Source organism: Callospermophilus lateralis, chromosome 2 (genome assembly GCF_048772815.1).
Source record: "Callospermophilus lateralis isolate mCalLat2 chromosome 2, mCalLat2.hap1, whole genome shotgun sequence".
NCBI lineage: Eukaryota > Metazoa > Chordata > Mammalia > Rodentia > Sciuridae > Callospermophilus > Callospermophilus lateralis.
Window position 1 is genome coordinate 131,269,081 of NC_135306.1, and position 27,759 is coordinate 131,296,839.

Consider the following 27,759-nt stretch of genomic DNA (forward strand, 5'->3'; position numbering starts at 1 on the left):
CAGAAAGTTTAATTGTCCACACTCTCAGGACTGGTAAGGGGATGGAGAAGGATATGGACAAGGTCTGCTTAGCTCCTGATCCTTTGCTCACTCATTCTGTTTATTTCCTAAGTCCAGGCTGAGACTTACCATCTACATTTGGGCCTGCATCAGACGCTTTGTCATAGAGCACCCCATGGGGCAAAATGCTGTAGACTTTGTCAGCTTTGTTAGCAAAGGTCACGAGCAGGGTATCACCCACCTCTGCTTTGATGACAGGACCTGGGAAATATCAACAGGAAGAAAGAGAAGAGGAGGAGAAGGGATAGAAAGAAGTGAATAGGAGCAGGAGGGTCATTCTGTGTGCAGCGGAAACATCTCCCACTTCAAAACCATTCAAAAGGACAGTTTTACTGTACCAAGGATTCCAAGATGGGCTTCTGTCCCAGAGGGTCTCTTTCTCTGAGTAAAAGTTGCATCAGCATATTCTGTATATTGAGCCTTCCAATATTTTCCTCCTATTCTGTTTTCCCCTTGTGTGAAGTAGGTTGCAGAATTACTGTGGAAAGACATAGGAAACTAGCTGAGGTTCTCAACATATCCACCAAAGTCCTTAATTATGGAGCTTCACGTTGTTACCATCCCACTCACCCACCTGTCTCCCCAGAAAAAAAATGGCACAAGTTACAACAAAATTCCTAGGAAGAGCTGACCAGTCTGCATGGTGCTCATGCTCATTTTTCTCTTAGTCATTACCCTTTCTTCCCCAGAGGTCCAGCAATAAACGAAGTCACAGGTAAACTCCTTACCAATATTGGAGTCCCGAAATGATTTCCTACAAAGTAATAAAGAGCTAACTGGGTTCTCTGCAGAGTAAGCATTCACCTCTTGCTGATGTCAATATGAATAGTCTCTGCATATTGTAAGCTCTTTGATATCTGGCATGATTAAGGAATGGGATGTCTAGTTAATCCAATTATTTAATTAATGGAGGATTTTTTATAGAAACTATACACATAAAATAACACATTTTGAAGTTGTGAAATATAATAATATAACCTCTGACTAATACTACATCTCTGCTATCTTATTTCCATCAATGGTAGTATCATTCTTACAGTCATTTAAATTGCTTTTCTTTCCTCTTTTTTTATGCCTCATTCCCTTATCTCATGCATTCTTATTTTGTAAAAATGTTATAGCCTCTCTTTTCAACACTCTTTTTTGCACTTTCTTTTTGCCTTTTTTCCCAGCTCATGCCCTCATCATCTTGGGTTTAGAATGTGTTATGAACCTTCTAACTGCACACTCTGCATCCTCTATCTTACACTGGCTCACTCATTTTTTTTTCCTCAGGGTGCACACTCCTGCAACATTAATTTCCAAAATGGTAATTTTCAATATTATATACCTGCCCCTAAATCTTCAACTGCTGTCAGTTGCCAATCAAATAATGTTCAAAATTATTAAAGGGCCTCTGCATTTTATATTCAGCTTATTCTAATTCTCTTCCTAATGCTCTAGGCAAATGCTCATTCCCCTATCCACTTGTTATTCCAATGTATTTACTCTCTCCTGTACAGTAGGTGCTTTGCCCTTACCTTTGCATCTAAAATTCCCCCCTCTTTACTATTCACTTAAATCAATTGTCACTCTTGAAGATTCTGTTTAAATCCCACTTCCTCTGTGAAGTTCTTTGGCTATCTTTGTTCTTTCTGAACACCCAGAGAACTCACTCTTATTTGTAATTTGCAAAGTTACTTCTCTTGCCCTGTGTACACAGCTACTTCCTCCACATAAAGTGAGAACACTGTCTTAGAAATCTTTGCATCCTGCACGCCATTTAGTACATTGAGCTTTCATCTATCATGTTAAATATTGACTGAATATAATCTAATCGTTCATATTTTAGAAAGTATGCCAGGATTCTGGAAGGGTGCTAAAACACAATTTAATGCTGATTTTCATTATTCTGTTTGGAAAAATACTGGCAAATAGAGAATGTTAATATTAAAGAGTTTTTCATATACGGTTCCCATAAATTCTTTAGGCAAGGTTCAAGTGCTTCAGTTTGACGGAAGAATGCATGTACATATGTATGTATGAATGAAATATGAAATATGAAATATGAAATGAATGAATGAAATATGCAATTTAAAAACACAGGGTGTTTTCTCATTGATCACAAAGAAAATTTCTTAAATATTCCCTTAAATGGGAAAATATATCATAGGGTAATAGCAATCATTCTTAATATCACATTGAACATTTTTAGTGCTTTCACAGACATCATTGCACATGATTCTGTAAGTCACAGAGTTCACATCAACTTAATGAATTTCCAGATCCAATTTGAAAAATAATATGTGCTATGAGCACCTAGAGAACAATTAATTATGACTTAGAAGTCAGGGGAGGCTTCACTTAAGAGGCAACATTAGAGCCAGGCTTTCAGGAAAAATGGCATTTTACTGCACAGGAGGAAAAGGGCATTTATAGCCTACAGAGGGGACATAACTTATGGTAGGTCACCCTAAAGCAAAGAGCTCACCTTAAAAAAGGAAAAAAAAAAAAGCAGGAAAAAAGGAACTCTTCTCCATTGGAAAAATGTCCTGTGTTATTCCCTCTTCAAGACTGGCCTGCTCCATGTGTGGAAAGGCTTTATTCATTCTGTCAGTTTAGTAGTTCTTGTAGCGTGTAGCACTGTAATTTGTGCATGGGAGCTACTCAAGAAATGTTTGATGAATGAATCTCAGGCTCTAAGTTAGCCAGCCTTTCACAAAGCATCAAATCCTCCACCCACTCTCAGCAGTGACATTATGCCATCTCTGCTGTTTGTCGTCAGAGCAGCAGAATACAAATGAGATACAAATGAGATCACAGGGAGAACCTAACACATGCCTCTAGGGAGAGGAGCTTAGAAACATCAGGAAAGAGTACTTACCTTTCAGAGGCATTTAGCTGGAGACCACTGAATTTGTCATATCCTAGAGGACCATAATCCCAAAGAACTTTTTCTGCTGCTATAAAGTAGCGCCTCTGTTGACCCTTCATCTTGGGGTGAGAAACACCACTTTTGCAGTTACCAACGTTGTATTGTCCCAGCATACCAGCTGCAGAACAGAGGGAAACCACAGCTAAGGTACAGATGAAATGATACAGTAAGAGATTGATAGATTTGACTTCAGGAAAATTAAAATTTTTATAGAGAAAATTGGACTATAAACAAAGTTTAAAACAAAGGGTAAATGATAAGGAGGAAAATATCTGTAATATATATGATAAAAGATTCATATATAAAACATTTTTAAAATAAAGAAGAAAAAAGTAAATCTCCAATAGAAAGTAAGCAAAGGGCTTAAATGGATTATTCATTAAAGAAATAATATCAGTAATAAACTAATTAAAAAATAACTTAACCTTAATAGCAATCAAACATCACCATTGTTCATGGTAAAGATTAAAAAGACTAATAATTCTAATAATTCAAAGTGTTGACAGATGAGTAGAGGCGAGATCTGCTAACACTCTGGCTGGAACATTAACAATTTTTAAAAGGGAATTCAGAAATATAGCTTTTTTGAAAAAAATCAAATTCTGAGGCAGGAATTCCAAATCTGGATGTTTTCCTAAAGAAATATTTAGACAAAATTGCAAACATACATGCAAATTGTTTATAATAGCAAAAACGTTGAAGAAAAGTACAAGTGTTGAGCAATAAAGTGGTGGTTAAGTACATTGCAATCACCTCATTATGGACACTGGAAGTATTAGCAATTATGAAGTAGCTCTGTATTAACTGACATGAAAATATTGTTATGATACATTAGTAAGTGAGAAAAGTAAGTTATAAAGCAGTACCAACAGATAATTAGCAGATTAATTTTATTTTCTAAATGACCTGTGTATTTATATATAAGGGTACAGAAAATAGTGAGGGGACAAATTTATCAGTATTGCTAGGTACGATTACTGATTAAAATTGAGTGGTATTTATTTTCTAATTTTGGGGGGAAGAGTAGTACTAGGTATTAGACCCAGGGGCAGTCAGCCACTGAGCCACATCCCCAGCCCTATTTTGTATTTTATTTAGAGACAGGGTCTCACTGAGTTGCTTAGCATCTTGCTATTGCTGAGGCTGACTTTGAATTTGTGATCCTCCTGCCTCAGCCTCCCAAGCCTCTGGGATTACAGGTATGCGACACTGCACCTGGTTTATTTTCTAATTTTTTACAATTATTTTCTGAAGGAATGGACATTTTAGGAAATATTCTATATCACAAGTACCAGCTTATGTCCACAACTACTGGTCAAATTTAGCAATCTCACTAGTCTCAAACATTCCCTATTTTCTTGATGTTATATCTAGATTTGGAATTCCTAGGTCAGAGAGTTCCTTTCCAGATTTAGCAGCATGAAACCTTTTCAGGATAGAAACCTTGTCTTATTCATCCTTGTCTTCCCAGACCAGTATCTGGTACACACCTACTGATCACCTCTTGAGTTGAATTTCACTGGAATAACCCAGTTGACTAATGCTAAGATTAGTTGCATACAGTTAACAGGAAAAAGAATGTGCTATCAAAGCAGCCTTGAACAGTTGGATTTCTGTACCTAAGTGACTGTGTGTAGTCAGTAGTATCTAAATTTAATCAGACATTATTTCTGAGCTAACACGTTTTTCTCTTCCTATTTTTACTATCTTAGGCCAGACCCTTTGTGTCATAATTCTAATGTTGTTGGTGCTTCTTAGTTAGCTTTTAGTGGCCTAAATTTGCACATAGAATCCTTTCTGCACATATACATCATATCAACTTTCCCAAACTGCTGCAATGATCACAGTATGTTGCCTAGTGTGCCTGAGGATCTAGGAGGATCACAATTACCTTTCCAGACACAGTGCCACTTCCTTCACTTGACCATTCAGTGCCCTTCCCACCAGGGCCCAACCTGCCTCCCTAGCCTTCTCACTTATGGTTCTCTATCTAGTGTGGACCTCATGGTCCAGCTAACTAAGGACCTCTTCTATGTTGTCCCAGTGAACCAGGACCAAGTCTTTCAACAGGCATTTAATCAATAAATGTTTTTCATCCACCTATGGTTGGTCCTGGAGAACGCTGTGTGTCAATGTCTCTGTTTAGGAAGAATGTGCTTATAAAGTAGCCTGGAGATGAGATGAACTGATATCATTACTTAAAAGAACTGTTCTAAAGGAAATTCAAGAATTGGATGGGGAATTGGTCCTGATTATCTAGAAAGGACCTTCCAGGGCTGGAAAAAAAAATTATTATTCTATTCACTGTCGCTGAAAGAGAACATGTGCTTTTCTCAGTTCATGTTTCTTATACCTGGAAAAATTTTTCTTTTCTTGCTCATCTACTCAGTTCCTACCCACATTTCAAAGCTTGGCCCTTCAGAAGTCATGCAATTGATCCAAAATAGTGACTATAACACCCAAAGAGTGTCTCTCATTCTGCTTCACATTTTACTCATTTCATAAATATCCAACCATGTCTAACTACTAGCAGGTTCCTTGAAGTTCTGACCATTTTTTCCATCATCACCTTCATCCTGTTATTAGGGAGGTGATTAATAAATATCTGTTGACATAATGCCAACTCAATACACACTGTATTTTCCTATGTTTAATGTTTAAGTAGACACAATACCTATAGGAACCTACACAACAGCAAGCCCTAGACAGGCACCAGCGGCTGTGCGGTTCCACCGCACCATTCTAAGCATCTCCTCACAGGTCTCCATCCCTGCTACCTTGTAAGTGATCGCTGACTTGGCAGGTTATCATCCATTTCCCAGGGTTCTTGACTATCATTTCTGTCGTAAGGAAGGTGGCTGGGAAGAGGTTGACAGTATCAGTCCGATGCCCTCTGCTGATGAAGGTGTTTCCATAAAAGTAGATAGAATGGATGTCTATTTCATTCCCCATTCCAAATAGGTGCCAGGACACGGATTCACCAACACACATTTCTGGCTCAGGGAAGTTTCCAAAGAGGTATCCATTGAGGGCTGAAAACAGAAACACACTAGTGGAAGAGACTCCCCTGCAGGACCAGAGATGTTGGTAATATGTACTCTAGCACAGCTGGGAAATCAGTGCAGATCATTTCTAATGTTTTCAGGCAGAAATTCTGGATCTTAAAAAAAATGCCTTAGAAAGGAATGAAAATCTTTGTATTGGTCTTTTTTTGAGAGAAAAGTACCTCATAAGATGAAAATCAGCATACATTAAAAATAGCCTTGGAGCTTCTGTTTGAGCAGTCATGTGGTCAAGCGTAAAGCCAGTCCTGCTTACACTTCTCGGATGGCCCAGTCACCATCTAGCCTGATTCTCCATTACTCTGACATCCACACTGGACTCTATGTTCCTTGGAACAAGAAACCTGTCTTGCTCATCTTACGGCTTATGCAACCAAGCAGGAAATGCTGGGGCATAGTGTTGTTAGGTATAGCTAGCAATGAGCTGTGAAATGCACAGCAAGGTCACAAGTGTACTTTAAATCACTTTAGGATCTTCTCTGAGCTACTTTCAAAGCGGCTGAGAAAGCAAAGGGTGCTTGTTTATTTGTAGAAAACAGAATCAAAGGAGCTAATAGGAAAAATACATCAAAAGAAAAGAATTAATGGGATTAACTCTTGATGGGGTCCATTGAGATTGGTGTGAAGCTAGGAATTATGGCTATGGGTGTCTCCATCTGTCTGGGAAGGAAGAGTCTTTTAGTAATGCAGGTGCACTAAAGTAACTTCTGATCAGCTTTTGAGCCTAGTGCCCACATTAACATGGGATTGATTTGTAGACAACAGCCCCCCTAAATAGGATGGCCACCATGAGGGTTCCAGAGAGGACCAACTAATGTCAAAAACTCCACTGCCCAACACGAAGGAGGAGTTAAACACCTGATTGGCAAAGAGTACAGAAAGTTGTCCCCAGTTCTTCTGGTAAACATCAAACAGTAATAGATTTGGAGACAGCATTGTCTCCTTTGTCTCAGCTGAGAGATTCTCCCTTGAGATTGCTCTCTGCTTAAGCCTCACTTTGCTTTTACTTTGCATTCCTTTTGCATGGCTTTTAGTGTCTGACTTTAAATGTTCTCTTTTCAGAACACAAGAATCGAGTTTTGGCATTTTAGCTCCCCCACTTTCCTATGATGATAATTAATTAAATGACAAAAGCATGCTAAGATAAAAAGGAAAGGAAATGGTTAGAGGACTCGTATGAGATGTTTATATTTTATTACTTTAAAAAGCAGAGAGGAAAAGGCAGCTTTTATTAGACAATAGTGGGGCAGAATCTTATCAGTTGAGCTTATGCCGTTAGGCCAGCACTGAATGCTTTTAAAACATCTAAATGCCAGCCAGGACTTGACCAGTGCAGTAAAGAACTTAATTCAGATCTTAGGAAAAATCACTGCATCCCTTCTTTTTTTAAATTCAAACTGAGATAAAAAGCTATTGTTACTAAGATAATAATGACTTAGGTTGCACACTTAATTCTAAGTCATTTTAGTAAATTTAAATAAATTGACTGATAAATCTTGTATTAATTGAACATCTTACATGGATTAGGTTTTTTGTTTTGTTTTGTTTCTTAAATATACTTGGTCAAATCTCCTTGGCCAGTCTTGAAGAAGGATTGATTGTTTTCCAACACCTCTTTGCACACAGGCTGGTTTTTATGTAAAATATGGTCTATATCTGGTTATGTAATTCATTCTTTTTTTGGGAGGGGGGGTGCATTCTCACTTCAAAAAATAAACACTATGGAAGGATTATGTGAGGAACCGAGTCTGCAGCCATCATGTTACTCTAGTAGTTTCCAGCAACATTTGAGACCTTCACTTCCATTTTGTAAAGTACAGGAGTAAAGCTGATCATGCAATGATTTGAATTTAGGTCTTCGTTAACTTCAATCTTCAATGTTTCTCTGTTTCCCTCCCCTTTCTCCTCTCCCTCACTTTCATTCATCCAAAAATGGTTTCCAAACAACTCAAAGGGTATGTTGTACAATGGACATAGAGTACCCACGATCATGTCTCAACCAGCTTTAGACCCAAGCATAGCCAAATTAAACTTTATTTACTATGAGAATTCTCTCAGGTTCTCCCAGGCAACAATCTGTCACTAATTATCATTTTGACTTTATACAAGTCATTGATGTTCTGTTGTGGGGAGATCCGATGATCTTCAGTTCCTTCCCTTTCTTTTATGATTTTAGGACTACATTGAGGCTGCCTCTGTTAAGATGATTCTGAGAGACAGGCAAGCAGAAGATGGGGATCATTAGCAACAAATGAAGCGAAATGTTTATGTTGAAGATTTCCCTTATGCTCACTAGCACTCTCTAGGAAAAGACTGAAAGACATCACTGGATTCCCAACATCTTAAGATGATTCATTAACCCACTGCTCTGCAAAAGAGACATGGGAAATTTTTCTGTTTCACCTGACAGCATAACTACAGAAATTCACTATTTTGAACAAATACAAAGTCTGGTAGACAACAAATGCTTGATAAATCTTGCACTTTCAAAGAATGCCTGGGACACATAACAAATTCGCAAGTGTGTACTTAAACTCCATGTACAGGAAAGATCTTAAAATTTAGCAGCCACTCATAAAATGCTTGATGGACAAGGCAAGAGGTTGGATTATTATGTGGTAAAGATTTTATTCTCCTTTCTGTCAATCCTCTGGGCTCACATCAGGCACTGATTCTTTCCTGAGTTTAACATGGATTCTCCATTATCTCTCCCACAGCCTTGTCCATTCTTCATAAACAAATTAGCTCACATCTATTGCCTGTCTTCCCTCCGATTGTGCAGGCTCCAGTGTATATCATGTCCCATATCACTACCATCACTGAGTTATACATCTTGCCAAGCCAGGTTTGGCATTCCCATGCATCTTGCCTCCTGGGTAGTACCTTGCAACACAAGGGTCCCTGGTTTGTGTTTGAAGACAAAAGATACTCACCGTGCATTTTGTTGCTTCTCTGGAAAACAGCATCATCTTTGTCCACTGAACTGGGTTTAGTGCAGAAATGCTGGATATTTTCATCAAGGTACCAGCTTTGGTTCTCATCCACGAGTGTAAACATTATAACAAACTCTCGATCCACATCAGTCCTCGTCCCTGAGTACCTGTTCAGAATACCTGTTGGGTACATTCAAGAGAGTAAAGAGTTCAAGGTGAATGAAATCAAAGTGAGCTTTCCTTCCTTCCTATCAGGTAGGTCTGAAGCTTGCCAAAGACCTAAATACCCAAGGATAGACCACAATATAAAGTGACCTAAGACTTTGGTGGAAATGACAAACATAGAAGAGAAAAAATCATACAACAGAACCCTTCACAGTCATGGTCTTAGAAACCTGGCTGTCTCTCAAGAAGGTAGACTTTATTTTGTGGTACGGGGGATTAAACCCAGAGATGCTCTACCATTGGACTACATCCCAAGCCCTTTTAATTTTTTTTTTTTTTTTTTTGAGACAGGGTCTCACTGAACCACCCAGGCTAGCTCCAACTTGCAATCCTCCTGCCTCAGCCTCCTAAGTAGCTAGGAGTCCAGGCATGTGCCAGGAGGCCCAGCTCATTTCTATCTTTTTTTTTTTTTTTTTAAAAAAAAAAACAAAACCATCTGCTTCAGAATGCTGAAGAATGTGATGAGTCTTAGAATCTGAAGTATTGCCCTTTGCTACAGTGTCAGATTGATTTTCTGTGTTAGAATAATTGTCTAAGTCTTAAAGGAAGTTCAGAAGAAGAAGCACATTCTGTGTAAAACAAGAAAAGAAAGTGAACCAAGGCCTGAATCTTGTTCACACTTTGAACACACCAGGTAGGCACAGGCTCCTGGGGTTGGGGGATCCTCACCTTCCTTACACACCAGTAGGGGGCCAATCAGCCCAGAGCAAATGTCCTTAGGGGCGTCAATGTGTGAATGGTACACCCAGGTCAGGCAGTTGGCATCTGCAGAAGTGGGTGCATATTCTTCTCTCACTGGCCAGACATAGGTATAGTTTTTGCCGGGAGGAACCATGTCATCATCCTTGTTCCTTCCGGATGTTCCATCTGGGTATAAGGCTCCTTCCAAGGGAAGAGAAAGCATAGTTAGAACACAGAGCTCCCTTGCTGTAGTGGACAGGACCAGACCTGTGGAATCAAACATGACCAATTTAAAAAGTATTTCAAAGGGACCTGGGGCAAGTCACTTCACTTCTCAACGCCTCTGTTGTTCATCAGTGAGACTAAAATATTAGTATCTACCCACAGTGAAGAAAACTAAATGATGCAATGTGTACACAGGGCTTCGCCCAGAAATACGAACTTAATAAATGCTCATGATAAAGATTTTCTGCTAGGCCTACTGCACCAGACAGAAAGATTTCCATCTGCCTTACTTGGTATTAACTGGAGAAGGAAGGAGAAGTAGCCACAGGAAGAAATAATGAACAGTTCTTAAAGACTTATTTTACATTCTGCACCTGTGTAGGTCTCACAAGAGATAGAAAGCAAGGGTATTATCTCTTTCTGCTTCTAGGGATCTTACAGTTCTGTGGGGCAGACCAAAAAGTATGTTATGAACTCACGGGACCACTGGCGAAAAAAGCATGCTCATGTGTGGAATGTAATTTGGGGTCAAATTAGAGGACCTCAGAGAAGACCTGTAGCAAGATGGAGGAGACCTGTAACAAGGTAAAGGGCCTTCACAGAGTGGTTAGGACAGGTAGACAGGGAAGTTCCTTGCTCTGTCTTATAAACTAGAATCACATGTGATTTTTTTTTTTCCTTTTTCTTTTGGGTACCAGGAATTGAACTCAGGAGGACTCAACCACTGAGCCACATCCACAGCCCTATTTTTGTATTTTTTATTTAGAAACAGGGTCTCACTGAGTTGCTTAGTGCCTTGCTGTTGCTGAGACTGGATCTGAACTCCCCATCCTCCTGTCTCAGCCTCCTGAACCACTGGGATTATAGGTGTGAGCCATCTTGCCCGGCATGATTTTTCAATTAGGAAACTGCACTGCTAAAAATAGTGCAAAACCCACTTGGGTAGAAGGCTGGTGAGCACTCTGTGCACATTATAATTATCACAAGCTTCCCTGTGGAGGTGGCATTTGAGGGGCATCAAAGGACTGGGAGCAACTGGACTGTTATTAAAAAGAAGGTTGAGGGTGAGGGACGGAGAGGACTGGATGCACTTCTGGTCTGTTCACCACTTACTCACTCTTCCAATTTATTCTTTCCACACCATGAATTAGGCATAAACCACATGCTAATAAATGTAAGGCATCAAGAATGAAAATTCGAATAAGACAGCAAGCCCCAGTGTAGCCAAGGAAAGTCCAAGAAAAGACACGAACAGAAATCTAATGTGATCTGTCAGCACATTCCACCATGGAAACATAACTTGCTGTTTGGAGAGGGATGCCACAAGAAAACAATAGCCGTTAAGCCCCTACTATGTGCTGATTGTACAGGGTACTCTGTATTATCACATTTACTTTTCAACGCCACTCGATTTGGTAGGTATTCATATCCACTGTATAGATTAAGTTAACAATGCTAACATGTGGCTGAGGCACATTCAGATCTATTTGTGTTTGACTTCCCATCAAAATTATTGAGAATAGAGTGTACAGACTTTTTTAAAAAAACTTATTTATTCACTTCACTTTCTTTCACATATTAGCTCTTAATGACTTTTATTCTAAAAAGAATATGAATCATTTTACAAATTAAGTATTTTTAATACTTACTAATTTTAAATTATATTTAAAATTAAGTCAGAGACACCTATATTGATAAACTCAGAAAAAAAAAACCTGTACAGACAAAGCAGGAAATAAATTTAATTATTTATAATCCTTCTGCATTAAGTATAGCTCTAAATTTCTGGTTATATTTAGGTTACATTGTTAGATATATGTTTAATGTATATTAGGTTAATATAATTAAGTTTCATTATTTCTTTGTGCATTAAAGGAAACTTAACCATATCTTAAGAGAGAGGACATTTTGCTAGTACTGATTTGTGGAAGAATATTTTCAAGAAAACCTTATATATACATTATTGAATAATGTAATGAATTAGGTCTTCAATGTTTTCAAGAATGGCTTCCAAAAGATGCAAAAATATTCTTTTTTAAATAATTTCTTACATTTTTCTCTCAATACGAGCTAAGAGTATAACACTGATTAACATATTGAAAAAACAATTTTTATTCAAGGTTAAACTAATGTCAAGCTACAATGCTGGCTCCTTCCTTTCCTGCCCGGTGCTTCCTCCTTGAGGCACCTATTCACATAGTTCCATCAAATCAGCCACACACGCAAGTGGCTTCAACTTAAATCTCCAGCCTGGACATTATCTAAGAGCATCTTTGCATTGATACCTGACTGTTTATGTGACATCTCCACTTGGAAATCTCAAAAGATCTCAACATAGCTTTTCTCTGAGAGTTTCACCTCTCCTTTGCCAAGCCTGTTCCTCAGTCACTGCCTCCTCTCTCAGGGGAAGTCACCATCAGCACTCAATGCCACAAGCCAAAGCAAAGGGAACTTTCTTGTCATCCTTCTCCTCCTCCCTCCGACTTCCTAACCACCACCAGACCTTGTTCCTGCTGCTTCTCAAATTCATTGATGTCTGTCCATCTCCACCATCACAACTCTCACCCAAACTGCCATCATCTCTCACCTGTGCTTCTGAAGTATCTTCTTTGCTGGTTTCCATTCATCTCTTGCTTCTTGATCCATTCTCCAAAGCTATAGCAAGAGTGATCTTTCAAATCTCAAGTCCAATTATGCTGTTCCCTACTTAGTCATTCATTCTATGGCTCCCCATAGTATTGGGATTAAGGTCAAATATGTGTGCCATGGATTTCAAGTTACAGTATGGTCTGACTCAAGCAATCGTGAATTCTCTGGACTAGGTCAGTTTTCTAAAGTGCGTTCATACAGAGAGAGGGCAGCTGATAGCCAGTAGTTAACCTCACAGCCACTGAAATTAGTTGGATTGACTAGAAGCAAATCCTATCTCCATGAATTGTTAGTTATATGATCTGGGAATTCACTTCTTTTCCATGAGTCTTAGCTTCTTATCTAGAAGACAATGATAATTTTAACACCTACTTCACAGAGTTGTTGAGGCCATGATACAATATCTACAAAGCACTTATCAAAGTGCCTGACGAATAGCACCCATTCAATAAACACTGGTCATCATTTATTCCTAGTATTTGCTTAAGTGTTTACTTATATGTGTACTTCTTATACACATATGTGTGTGTAATGGCTTGATTAATTTCTATTCTCATGTCAAACTCTAAGTGTTTTAGTCAGCTTTTTCACTGCTATGACCAAAGACCAGACAAGAACAATTTTAGAGGAGGAAAGATTTATTTGGCAGCTCATAGTTTCAGAGCTCTCAGTCCATAGATGGCCGACTCCATTCCTTGGGGCCTGAGATGAGGCAGAACATCATGGCAGAGGTGTGTGATGGAGGAAAGTGGCTCAGGACATGATGATAAGGAAGCAGAGAGACTCCATTCCACAAGGACAAAATATATACCCCAAAGGCACACCATCATCAACCCAGCTCCTCCAGCCACACCCTGCCTGCCTACAGCAACCACTCAGTTAATCCCTATCAGGGGATTAATTCACTCATTCTGTTAAGGCTCTCATGACTCAATTATTTCACCTCTAAATCTTCTTGCATTGTCTCACACATAAGTTTTTGGAGGACACCTAAAATCTATCTAAACCATAACAACAATTCCATGAAAGCAAGTTCCAGTTTTCCTTGTATCATGACCTGTATGCACAGGGTCTTCCCCAGTGTCTGGCATGGAGGGTGCTCAATACATACCTGTTGAGTAAAATAATAAATAAGTGGCATTATCTTATACTCTCTTTTTCAAAAGTCTTATGAATGAAACGCATGGTTTGGAATAATCTGAATTTAATTATAGAGAGGCTGAGGGTAGAGAATTGGGGGAAATTGGATGGGTAGACGACTTGACTTGAAACTTCAGTTGAGACCGTTCATTTTGTTTTGATTGTATGATACAAATCAATACAAACATCAAATTTTCTAGAAATTATTTATAATTCATTGAATAAACTGTTTATTACTCTTATTACTGTTATTATTATTGGGAGTTGCTGGTGGCTGTTACTGAAATGAGGAGCTAGAGTTCCATGCAAATCCTCAATGTCACTTTTCAAGATGAAGAACATCATTTGGGATCCAAAATAAAGTACATATATGAAGTAGCAAAGTGATTTGGGATGGATAGTATATTAAGTTGTTCTGAAAGTCATTCCCAAAAACAGAGTTTGATAACATTAACCATAAAAGAGAATAAATAAACTATACATTTAGTTAAGTATCTTCTAGGATATGTGGGCTTTTAAAAATTATAATTTTCCACCCATGAAATCTGGGAATTTTGAGGGTTAGTGACATTTGGGAAGAAATGCTTGTTCATAAATTGTGGAAGAGTACAAAATGCAAATTTCTTGAAGGACAACTTGTAAACTCCTATCCACCCTACCAAAAAAAAATATATAGCATAAATTTCACTCCTAAGAATTTATCCTAAAAACATACTTGAAAATGTTTTCAAAATATAAAAACTGGAAACATCTCAAATAATTACATATTCATAGAGTGAAATACAGCACAACTATTAAATGTACTAATGTGAGAAAATCTCTAAGAAAGTAAAAAGCGAAAAACAGAAAGAACATAGTATTATAGATTAAGCCATTATGTATAACTTAATTAAGATATGATCATGCATATACATAGGCATACACACATGCAAAAATATGTATATAAATTTCTTCATAAAAAATTAAAAGCACCTGTTAAGGTGATTGCTTTTTGGGTAGGAGAAGAGAGAAAAGACTGGAGATTGCTTTTCTTTCTTTCTTTTTTTATGGAGGCTAACAATACAAACAACAAACAACATAGCACTGTCTCTAGCAAAAGACCCCTTTACTGTGCCACATTGTGACAGAGGGCACAACAATGGCTGGAGTATATGAGAGAGGGAGAGATCACATGTTAAGATAGGAACACAAAATGAGGGGAAGGGGATAATCTTGAAACCTCCTCCTAGGCTCTGCCTCTTAAAGATCCAACCACCTCTTAACACCACCTCATTGGGGCCCAAGCCTCCCACACATGAAACCATAGGTGACACACTCAAACCAATCCATACTACAGCAGCATGTTACAGAGTGCAAAATCTATATGATCTTCAAACACACAATAGAAAACTGGAAGAAAAAATGAAACTTTCTGCAGGCCAATTTGAACCAGACCTCTGAGTATGTGAAGATATTTATTCTCCTTAGAGGAAGGAAAATATAAATACTCGAAATACAAAGATTGTACCTCACAATCTTTGGTTGAAATGACTTTTTAAAATATATATATATATACCTCTCTGTACTCTCAAGAATTTTTAATCACCTTTTTATGCAATTTTTTTTTCAATTTTGTTTAAATTTCGAACTAATTAAGAATCAGATTGTGTTACACATCCCCCCTTATAGTGTCATGCATTTTTTAAAAAACAATAAAGTTTGTTTTAAAATACTAGAATAGTCCTGATACTTGAACAAATTTTACAAGAAGATCAAGAAAATACTATTTCATTCTATCATTAAATGAAAGACTGTATATAAGAACTGTAGTGTAAGTGCTGACATACAGTAGCTGTTCAATCAGCATTAGTTCCACTCACTCATCCACTTCTAATTTCCTTTCTCTACCCCTCCCTGGACAAATATCTTGGAGGCAGCAACAGTGTATTTACTCATCTTTGCAACCCAATTTTTCAGCAGTGTCTGGTTCACAGTAAATACTAGGTTGGATTTAGCAGACACTTCAAGAAACAGAAAAGTGTGACTCATAGTCAGGAGAAGAAAAAGAATGAGCAGAAACTATTCCTAACTGCCACAAAGGTGGAATATAGCAGATAAAGACTTCAAAACAGCTATTAAAAAGTACATACAAACATCTAAAAAGAATTATATTTAAAGAATTAAAGGAAAGTCAGACAAAATGATTCAGTAAATGGTGAATCTCAGTAAGGACACAGAAATTATTTTAAAAAATAAGCATATTAGACTTATGACATTGAAAAGTACTATAAATGAAATAAAATACTCATTAAGGAGCTTACTAACAAATTCAAAATGACAAAAGAATCAGTGACCTTGATGACAGATCAATAGAAATTATCTTATTTTTAATAGAGTGGGGAATTTGATAAATACAAAGAGATCCGAACATAGATACATTATTGTCAAATTGCAGAAAGAAGACAAATAATATTGAAACCAGACTCATCACACACAAGGAGAATCAACACAGTTAATGGCTGATTTGTCATTTGCTCATTGGGAACTGCTCAAGTACTGGGAAAGAGAAATCAGCAGACAACGCTATATCCAGAAATCCAGTCCTCAAAAATAGAGGCAAAATACAGACATTATAAAAAGCAAAGACTGAGTTTGTTGCTACCAAAATTGCCTTCCAAGGAATATTTTTTAAAAAGCACTTCAGAATAAAAGAAAATGTCATTAGAGAAAATAATTTGTATTCAAAATAAGAATTAAAAAGCAATAGAAATGGGAAATATGTGAGTTAATATAAAAAATCACACAGCAAATTTTCCATTTCTTAACTTCCTTAAAAGTCATAAGGCAATACAAAGTATGAAGTACAATATATTATATGTACATAATAAATATATATCTCATAGGATATATATATATCAAAAATGCATATCTTAAAAATATAAATCTCACAGGAAAGGAAAAGAACTTTATTGAGGCAAAGCCTATATATTTTATCAAAATTTAATTGGTAAAAATATGAAATACATTGTGATAAGTAAAGGTGCATATTACAATTCCTAGACTAACCAATAAGAAAATTACTTAATGATATACAGCTTTTAAAATTCAACAGAAAATTATATTTCATGTATACGTAATATACTCTACTATCATTAAAAAGAACAAATAAAAAAATAAAAATCAGCAGAAGAAATAAAATAATATATCTAAAATGTATTAAGCACAAAAGAGGACATTAAATAAGAGCCAGAAGAACAAAAAAGACAAAAAACATATAAAAACAATTAGCAAAATGACAAATATAAATCGACCCAGTCAACAATCACATTTAATGTTAATGGTCTAAACAGCTCAATTAAAATTCAGAAATTATCAAACTGAAGGAAAAAGCAAGATCCAACTTTACACTGTCTATATTTGTGTCTTACACTCAGAGACATGAATGTGTTGAAAGTAAAGTAATTCAAATAGAAACAATAAGAGACTATTCTGATAACAAACAAAATATATTTTATTGCAAAAAATATTATTAAAGAAAATGATAGCTATTTTGTTAAGATAGATGTATCAGGAAAAAAATTACCAATTGTAAATGTATTTGCACCTAACAAAACAGCTCAAAATACATGAAGCAAAAATTGACACAACTGAAAAGATGAATAGACAACTCAAACATACATTTTGTAGATTTCAATACTCCACTCACAATAAGTGATAAATCAACTAGGTAGAAAGTCAGCAAGTATACAGAAAACCAAACAACACTATAAAACAACTCTAAATGATATCTATAGAACATTCTACCCAGCTACTGGAAAATATACTCTCTTTACAAGAGTACACAGAACATTCTCACAGAAAGATGATATTTCAAGCATAAGATGTCTCAGTAAACTTAAAAGCATTGATATCACACAAAATATGTTCTTCAATCATAATGGAATTGAATTAGATATCATCTATAGAGAGAAATCCTGGAAATCATCCAAATATTTGGAAATAAGAAAATACATATCTAAATAACCATGAGTCAAAGAAAATCAGGAAAGAAATGGTAAAAAAAATGGAACTGAAATAAAATGGGGACAAAGCATATCAAAATTTATGGGATTCAGGAAAATCAGTGCTTAAAAAGTAAATTTAGATCTTTAAGCACCTAGGTTAGAAGAGTCATCTCAAATCAATAACCTCAGCTTTCACCTTAGAAAACTAGAAAAAAGAAGCCAGAGGTTGTGGTGCATTCCTGTAATTCCAGCAGCTGAGGAGGCTGAGGCAGAACAATCACAAGTTCTTAACCAGCATCAGCAACCTAGCAAAACACAGTCTCTAAATAAAAAATAAAAAGGGGCTAGGGATGTGGCTCAGTGGTTAAGTGTCCCTAGGTTCAATCCCTGATTACAAAAAGATAAAAAGAAGAAATAATGCAAATTCTTTACAAAGTCTTTTGGAAAATAGAAGAAGGTAGACTTCCTGATTTATTATGATGTGTTACCTTGATACCAAAGGCAGATGATGACATCACAAGAAGACTACAGACCAGCACTCCACATGAAGGCAGGCATGAAAATCCTCTACAAAATATGAGCAAATCAAATCCAGCAACATTTTAAGAAGATTTATATCATGACAAAATCAGATTTTAAAGTTGCAAATCAATGAATAGAAAGAAAATCAAGGAAAAATATTACATGGGTCACAGAGGCAGAAACTCATTCAACAAAATCTAGAACTTAAGTTATAACTCTCAACAAACTAGGACTAGAAGGCAATTTCCTCAATGTGATAAAAGGTAACCAAGAAAATCCACAGCTGGTATCATGCTCAATCGGGGAAAAACTAAGTGCTTTCTTCTTAAAATTGAGAAAAAGGCAAGAATGTCTGCTCTTGTCACTATTATTAAGTAATGCTCCACAGGTACTAGCCTATTAGGTAAAGAAAAAAATTAAAGGATATGGATTGGTAAGAAAAAGCAAAACTGTCTTTATTCATGATGACCTACATAGAGAAAATCCCAAGGAACCTACTAACATATATTAATAAACAAGTTTAACAAGCTGAGATAAGATCAACACACAAAAATGAGTTGTATTTTTATGCATTGGTAAAAACACTCCAAAAATGAAATTAAGAAGATTATTCCATTCATAAGAGAATCAGAAAAAAATAAGATACCTTGGAATAAATTTAACAAAAAAATGCAAATTATGGACACTAAAATCTAAAACGTTTTTGAGAAATATTAAAGATCCAAATTTCGTGTTCATTTCATGGATTGAAAGACTCAATATTGTTAATATGTCAATTCATTTTTAAAATGCAGACAGAAATTTCTCCACAATTGATCAATACATTCAATGCAATCCTCATCAAGATACAAGTTTCTGGTGTTGTGGCTCAGAGGTAGAGCGCTTGCCTGGGACATGCAAGGCCCTGGGTTCAATCCTCAGCACCACATAAAAATAAATAAATAAAATAAAGGTATTGTGCCCAACTACTTCTAAAAAAATAAATGTTTAACAAAATTATTTGGGGGTAAAAATTAATAAGATGATCTAAAATGTATATGGAAATGCAGAGGGACTAGAAGAGCCGAAAGTCCTAAAAAGAAGAACAATGATGGAGGATTTACACTCCTCAACTTGGAAACTTTATCAAGTACTATTGGGTAAACCAAGTGTGGCATCAGTGCAAAGATAAACATATAGATCAGTGGGATAGAACTCAGACCCTAAAATAAATCCCTTACACTTATCATTAATTTTTACAGTAATCTAAGATTCATTCATCTTTTATTGCCAAGACCCAGTGTCAATCTCTAACACCTACCGGGTATTTCATGGAAGACTTATGATTGAATGCAAACCTTTTTAAAAATGTGTATTGGTATTGGTATCAAGTAAAAGTCAATCTATAGCCCCTATGTCACATGAGGTAAGGACCTGGCCATTGCTCTGAATTTTAACAATCACTCCTCTGGCAGATCCAGTAAGGTTAAGGGTCAAGGCCTCATGATGGCCTACTGAGATTTGTTCATAGTAAAGAAAGGGCAAAAGATCAGTATGGAGTGCTAGGGAGAGCCCAGAATGGAAGAGAGAATGGGTGACAAGTAGCCTATGTCTATCACAACTCAGCACCTAACCAGTTGGAAGAACTTGTGGAGGCACTTTCCCTCTCTGGGTCTTGACTTCTTACCTTTATGATTCCAACATCATATATCTGGGAGGTACTAAAGTGTTGAGAGAGCACTTGGTACATGCCATGACCTAGGCCAGGCACTGGGGACAGTGTCCAACACATCCCAGGATAATCTCTGCTCCCTGGAAATCTATGGTCTAATGTAGAGACAGACACTAACAAAGAAGCAAAGAAAAAAGTTTCCTTTTGCTATGCCATTTTGATAAGTGCTATTGGATAAACCAACAGGCTCCTCAACATGGGAGAAATGTTCTTGAAACAGGGTGTAGAGAAGGCTTTTTTTTTGGGTAAACAATATGTAAGTGTCCTTAATTTAGGGATCCATGGCTGATTTCAAGGACTCTAAGAATCCCTAAACTTTGAGTTCCAGATTTTGTGCACATACATATTTTCCAATGCAAAGGTTCCAGACTTTCACAGATGCTCATAAGGATCAGTAGCACATCAGTGTTCATAGCAGCATTATTCACAACAGATAAGAGGTGGAAATGACCTAGGCATCCACCAAGAGATGAGAAGATGAACAAAATGAAGTATATACATAGAATGCAATACTTTCTGCCTTAAAAAGGAATAAAATTCTGACATGCTTAAGTATAGATGAATCTGGAAAGTAGTATGCTGAGTGAAATAAGCCAGACACAAAAGGACAAATATTGAATAATTTCACTTACAGGAGATCCCTAGAAATTCTTGGACAGATGTCTATAGAAATTACCAAGGAAGGAGAGGGAAAAAAAGGAGGTCTTGCATAATGGATAGAGAGTTTCTGTTGGGGGTAATGAAAAGTTCTGGAAGTGGATAGTATTGAATGTTAAATAACATTTAATGTACTTAATGCCACCAAACTGTACCTGGGAAAATGGTTAAAATGGTAAGTTGTTTCTTATGTTTACCTTAACTACAACTTTTAAAGGATTTGTGGCAGTGGACTAGTGGATCTTAGAACACCATCAGCTCTATAAAGGTATGCTTTCCAGAAACATGGAGTGATGAAGACAAAGATTCAAAGATGTCCTATTTCCTCCATATTAAAAAACAAAAACAGTCACAGCTATCTTGGCACATCCTTACTTTCAACCTGCAGCAAAAATAATACTTTAAAAAATTAAAGAAAAGTCATAAAAGTATCCCTTATATTTGCAAAACTTCTTAAAATTTACCTGGCATAATTTAATGTGTTCATCCTCAACAACTAAGAACTACCAAGTCTTTGCTACAGGTCAGTTGTTAGCAAAGAACTGAGAACAAAGGGAAAAATCATGTTTACTGCCAGAGTTCTCTCCTCTAGCTGTGTATACCTGGTAGGGTATAAGCAGCCAGACCTGGAGGGGACAGCAACCAGACAAGCTTGGCTGCCCTGGGACATGTGTCTGCACCCAAACTCCTCCTTGACGATAAGGTGGGTGGAATCAGAGTTAATGGTACTGTGTCGACACATTCCCAGATACAGTCACCCAGCAGGTGCAGCATCATTCAACCCATTCCACCTGGTTATGAGCAAGACTGCTCCAAGGGGTGCTGCTGTCATTTAAATCCGAAATGTCTCCCAAATATTAAAGACTTGTTCCCCAGGGAAGCACTAGTTAGAGATGTCCAATCTCCTTTTTCTCTTATCACTTTTGCTGAGCCACACAATCCTGTCATGATGAGCTTGCTGCCTTACCATGGCCCCAAAAGCAATAGGCTTGATTGATCATGGACTAAAACATCAAAACTGTGAGACAAAATAAACCTTTTCTCTTTGTTAAGTTTATTTATCTCAGGTATTTGTTATAATGATGGAAAACTAAATAACACAGGCAGAAAATACTTCTGATGTCTAAGAAGTGCTTCTATCTCAAAAGTCTAAGAGTATTAAAGAATTTTTTTAATTAGGGAGGAATCCAGAAACTACCCCCTGAAAACTCAAGAAAACAGGCCTGTTTCACAAAGCAAGCACCAAGACAACTGCCTAGCTGAGCAGTGGAGATCAGCATATTGAGACACCACCCCTCAGCCAAGGGTGCAACTAGTGACAGCCGCGGGCTGCTTTTCTGCTTGCCGTTTAGGTGCAGCTGAGGGGCATTAGAAAGAAGAAAGCTGTGTTTCTGGGGGCATAGTGGAGTGAACATATGCCAAGGGAGTCCAGCTGCCAGACAAGCTTGGTTGCCCTGGGACATGTGTCTGCACCCAACCTACCTGCTCTGTGTCAACATAAAGAAGAGAAAGAAAGAAGGAAGGAAGGAAAAAAAGGGGAACAGATGGATGGAGATAGGGAAAGATGGAAGGAGGGAGAGGAAGGCAAATTAATGTGTGTAATCATTGTGCTCTTAGAATCCCTTTACTTGTAATGGACAGTTACCTTTCCTCTGAAATGGAAACAGGACCTCAATAACAGAGAACTGGTACTTACCTTCTGAGTCTTTATTGTAGAAAACACCATGTGGATGCAAAGAGTAAGGTCGAGAAGCAAAGTTCTTCAGATGAATGACAATCACATCACCCACTTCAGCCCTCAAGACGGGGCCCAGGAACCCAAGCCAGGAGGGCTTGGGGATCTCCGTGGAATAGGTCCCATCTGTAAAGTGTCTGTAAACAGCCTTTTTGTAAATATTGCCTATCCTGTTGGGCCCTCTTTCAAGAAACAAGGTTGCAAGTCTAAAAGTAAGAAGAAAAATATTTTAAAATTAAGATTTAAAGAGAAACACTAAGCACTTACCTTTAGAGATTGCATGTATGACTTCTTATTTAGTGTTCAACATAATCTACCCTGTGTAGAACTGGTAAGATTATCTGTGATTTACCAATGTGGAAATGAGGCTCAGTTAAGTGACAAAAGGTACAAATAGAATTCACAACCAAACTAAAATCAAAGAATTCTAAAGTCACTCTACTCATTTGCTCCTTTTTCATTCAACAGCCTTAAGTTTTTCATTTAACAATTATTGTGCATTTAGTGCATTCCCAGCACTTTGCTAAGTGCTGTGGAGGGAAACAACAGAGTTTTTAACCTAATAATGGAGAGACTAAATACCTGTAAAAAGCAGTGTATGATTAAGTGCCAATTGAGTGATTGATAGATTGATACAACAGATACAGGCTCAACTTTTCTAGAGATAAAATAGTTCAAAGAAGGAAAATATCAGTGTGAGTAGAAGATATAAGAAAATACTCATAACAAATGTAGGTATTAAGGAGTAGGCTTGGATAACAACAGGAGAAAGTGAGGACACTGAGACACAGGGACAGAGGACCAGCAGCATGAAGACAAACATGCACGTAGCAGGGGGAAGGGGGTTAGAGGCTGAGCACAGGCCAGAGAAGGGGAAGAGCAGGACATGTGCATGCATGTGAATTCTAGAGATGCACTGAGAATGAATGTTAATTTCAAGTTCAAGAACTTAAAAGACCTTGGAAACACAGAGGTTTCTCATGAAATGAGAGACATAATAATTGGGATTTAAGGACCATTCTTATGCCAGCATTGTGTAAATTTTAGAGATGTCAGGCAAAAGGGAGAGCAAAGATGAGGTGCAGAGAGACTATTAGGAGTCTAGAAGAGGGTGCAATAGAAAGAAAGGAATGGCTGTGGAAAAATGAAAACATAATCCTATGACTTGATGTAACCAGATGCCCTCCTGGGGCCTCGGGGTGGGAGGAGACAAAGTGCTTGGGGTCTAGCATTCCAAGACAGTAGCAGCACTGGTGACACACTTCAGAGTGACCATGCCATGAGAGTGGTGAGCCTCCTTTCCCACTCAGTCTTCATGCTTAGCCTGCAGTTGCAACCCTAGAAGTGTCAGCTTCTGCTTGAGCGAGCGCTCTGTTGCTCCTGGTGTAGCTGTTGTACGCTCTGGGAATGAGAGGCCATAGCACACAGTGGGCTACAGGATGCAAGCATCCATGCATGCATTCCTTCTCAGTCATTCAACAAACATTGATTATGTTGAATCCTGTACTCAGTATTAGGGATTCAGAGAGAGAAGCAAAGTCCTTGCCTTGAAGGAGCTCCCATTCTGGAAGAAAGAATTATAAGTCCACTCCAGAGTAGATGCACAGATTACGTTCTGGGCATTCACTCTGGAATGAAAGACAGGTCATGGGGGGTTTCTTAGAGGAAGCAATGCTTAAATGTACTCTCAAAGAACAAAGATGGATTGAAAATTCCAAAAAGATGGAAAAGACTGAAGTAGTGTGCATTATGGAGTTCTGGAAATGCAGCACTTATACTCCATTCTGGGGTCTAAGAGCACAGCCTCCCCATTCTCATCCTGTGTGCTTGGTTGGAACTCCAGCTCCAGCTCCTGTGATGGAGCAGGTGACTGGGCCTAACCCATGAACCCCATGTTCCCCTAATACATCATTGTCGGAGCAGGACTTGTGATCCTGACCTGGCCAATCAGTGCCATCATGCCCTCTCCAGCCCACCCTGGACCACACTGATTAGTTCAAGGACAGCACAGGGTGGCTGCTGGTTGCAATCTAGGGGATCTAGAAATTGTGAAGGAGCTCCTTATTTCATGCTCGAGGACGTGGCTCTAGAGCTTGGGGCACCAATTGGCCAGGCCCAAAGGGAGTCTGCCTGAGAGGTGGGTGTTTCTTTCATCACTTAAACTTGCTTTATCTCCTCTCACTTCCTCTAATTGCTTCCATTATCATGACTACTTTCTTAATTTTTACCTTTCCCGTTTCTTATACCTCCTATTCTATTTTACTCACTTTTAAGAATGTAATCATTCATCTAATTCATTTTTCAAAAAAATGTGACAAATGCTTATCAGGTGATATCCAACATTTATTTTCTATTTCTCTGCTTCCCCCAATCCTTTATGATTTATTTTTTTTTCCTTCCCCACTATTTTTCCAGTGAAATCTGTCCCAACCTTTCCTAAGGGATATGCCCCTGTGTCTTTAAAAGAACAATTAGGCAGTCCACTCTGGCCAAGGATGAGCACTTCATGCAGCTCTGATCACTTCAGGTTTGCAATGAGTATCCAGTGATTTTAGAAGCGGTAGACCAGTGGCATCTAGAAGACCCTAAAAGATCTGCCCTATGGAACGTCAGCCGGAAGCCTTACGCGATAACCCAAGTCTCCCAGAATGATCTGCATCAGTTCTTCCCCCACCTCATCTCTCTCAGCACAGGGCACGATGATACCCTTTGACTCTTCTCTCTCCTCTCTGAGTCAGAATCCTAAGAAGATCCAAGCACTTGCTGCCCCAGGCCCCAGACTCAGACATTAATAGGTGGAGGTTGAAGCTAGACATAGACACATTCCCCTTCTGCTCAAAGATAGAACCAAGGACAGTCCTCCTCCTGAAGTAGATGTATTTCTTAGACCAAAATATATAAAGTTTATACATCTGTGTGACTGAGTCACCACACTGGGACAAATGTAAAGATACCTGACCACTCTGGATGGGGACCAGTGAAGCTTTGCCTTGTGCTAGGCTCTGCCTCCATCAGCACACAGAAGTCCTCTGAGCACTCTCCCAGCAGATCTCACACACGTTTCCCTGGTTCAATCCTGGGATGAGATTGAAAACTATTCTGATGACTTCCAACAAATACACACCAAGGATTCACAGCATGCAAGGTGCTGGGATAGGTGTGTCAGACACGAAAATGAACAAGATACAAGCCCTGAATAAGTATGTTTATGATTAAGAGGAAGAGTCGATGATATTTACACCCAAGAGACTGTTAAGAATATAAGAAGAAAATACCAAGCTCTGGGAAATTTTGGAGTCAGGAAGAGACAATGGACACTCCAAGTGGAAGGAGCAGCTTCAACAAGGTGCCAAGGTGAGGGATTGGAGGTCAGCGAGGGAATCACAAGCAGCTTTATATGGCCAAAACACTTAGAGCTGTGGAGAAATCTGAGAGCTGCATTATGGGATTTAGGGGGGCGGGGGGGAATAACTATACCTGCAATTAAAGGTCTCTGAAGATTCATGAGCAGGGAAATTTGGATCTGTGTTTGGAAAAGAAAATTTTGGCAGAATCCCAGTCTGGCCTCTTTTCGTCATATCTGCCCATGTGATTTTTTTTTTTTTTTTTCCATCTGCTTTCTGCTCATCAGACCAATCCCTTTCCCAACCTTCCACTTCTGCGTGCTGAGTCACTACAACTGTACAGCTGACTAAAGCCCCATCTAACTCCATGCCTGACTTGGGAAATTCTATTATTTGGCAACTGATTCAGCTGAATCTCCCATTCCTAGTGGCCCAGATGTAATTTTCACTTGCATCATCTAACCTGGGTGTTTTGGGGTTTGCTTTGTTTTTGTTTCATTCTTTGTTTGGATTTGCTTTTTGGTTTGGTTAGATTTCAGCAACTTGGCAAATTTCACTGTCTCCTTTCACTTCAATGCCATCTACTCCTGATTTCTCTCCCCTCTTTCTGGGTCCTATCCAAGCAGAGACATTCTTTTGTTGATGGAGTCACACTAGGTCTGACGGTCTTGGTGTTAACTAATGGATTTTCATTTCCCAAACCATTAAGATTGGGAAATGCACTATAGAGCCAACAGTAGAGAGAGATTTTCAGGGTTTCATCTTCATTTTCTCAAAGAAGCATGATACAGACCTGTTGGTACATCAGCGACTCAGACACAAGCACCTAAGCAACTCAGACTCAGGCACCTGAGCAGTTCCTACTATGAAGCTCCCCAGCAGTCTCAGATATGAATGATGCCCATCCTTCCCAATTTTTAGGTGGACTTTGAAGATGGCCAATGTGTCAGATGGCCCAGAATCCATCCCGCAGTGAAGACAGATCATGGGATGCCTTCTCAATGGTAGAAGAACCATTTAGGCCCATGGTGGAGAGGGTACCTGAGTTAAGCTGGGGGAAAGGATTCAGAGATTCAAATTAAAGCAGAGAAGTCCTCTTCAGAGCAACCAGACCTTGCTTTCCTTTCCAGACTCACTGCCTTCCTCTTTGTCCCACTCCCAGGTCCTGTCAGCATTCCAGGACTTCCACATACTCTTTCCCCCATGCCTCAGCTGTCTTCCTCATTGTCCACCTACCAAGCATCCTTCAAAGTCAGTTCAAACTCCCTCTTCTCTTCTTCTCTGTAAACATGATACTCTGTTGTGTACTAGCAACGGCACTTGCCAAAATGTGTTAAGGGGAGATGTGTACGTCTCTGGTTTGGAAGCTTGTTGAAGACAAAACTCCTTCAGGTATCTTTCTTATTCCTAATGCCTTACCTAACTTCCTATTCCAATTGCCTGAAAGATTTGGAACTCAATGGCTTTGGAATCTAAAGAAAACACATTTTAAAAGCTTTGAACTTGCCCCATATTGGCGAGTTAAAGCTGGTATCATTTTGCAAACTGTATTTGCAGAAAATCATATGTTCCCATGCTTGACTCTAAGTATTCTCTAGGCCTAGGATAGCAAATAGGCTTCATTTTATGCACCAAATCTGACGGATTGGTAGTGGCTACTTGGAAAAGGAGTCGCAGTTGAGTTAAAGTGGATGGGGACATCTTCTGTGCAGGTGGCACTGAGCACACCCGACACCCAGCTGCCCCTCTCACTCGTTGCAGACAGTCAGGCAGCACAACACTCTAGGGCCTTAGGAAGTGACCCTTGACGTAACTGGGTGACATAACACCTTAGCACTGGCAGAACACACACTTTTTCTCACATGGAATAATTCACCCATGTTTATTTACTAGGCCCCCCTTATAATCAATCTAATCA

At 38.3% G+C, this 27,759-nt stretch overlaps 1 protein-coding gene across 1 annotated transcript in view; it reads right to left on the reverse strand.

Moving 5' to 3' along the window:
* Positions 1 to 27,759, reverse strand: part of Hephl1 (hephaestin like 1) — a 75,218-nt gene that overhangs the window by 36,671 nt on the left and 10,788 nt on the right. Inside the window, exons 2-8 of the mRNA XM_077108684.1 lie at positions 22,459 to 22,703; positions 9,864 to 10,076; positions 8,970 to 9,149; positions 5,752 to 6,006; positions 2,924 to 3,092; positions 399 to 538; positions 130 to 261 (exon numbers count right to left, since the gene is read on the reverse strand). Of these exons, the coding sequence (XP_076964799.1) occupies positions 130 to 261; positions 399 to 538; positions 2,924 to 3,092; positions 5,752 to 6,006; positions 8,970 to 9,149; positions 9,864 to 10,076; positions 22,459 to 22,703 (1,334 nt within the window). The remainder of the gene's footprint in view (positions 1 to 129; positions 262 to 398; positions 539 to 2,923; positions 3,093 to 5,751; positions 6,007 to 8,969; positions 9,150 to 9,863; positions 10,077 to 22,458; positions 22,704 to 27,759) is intronic.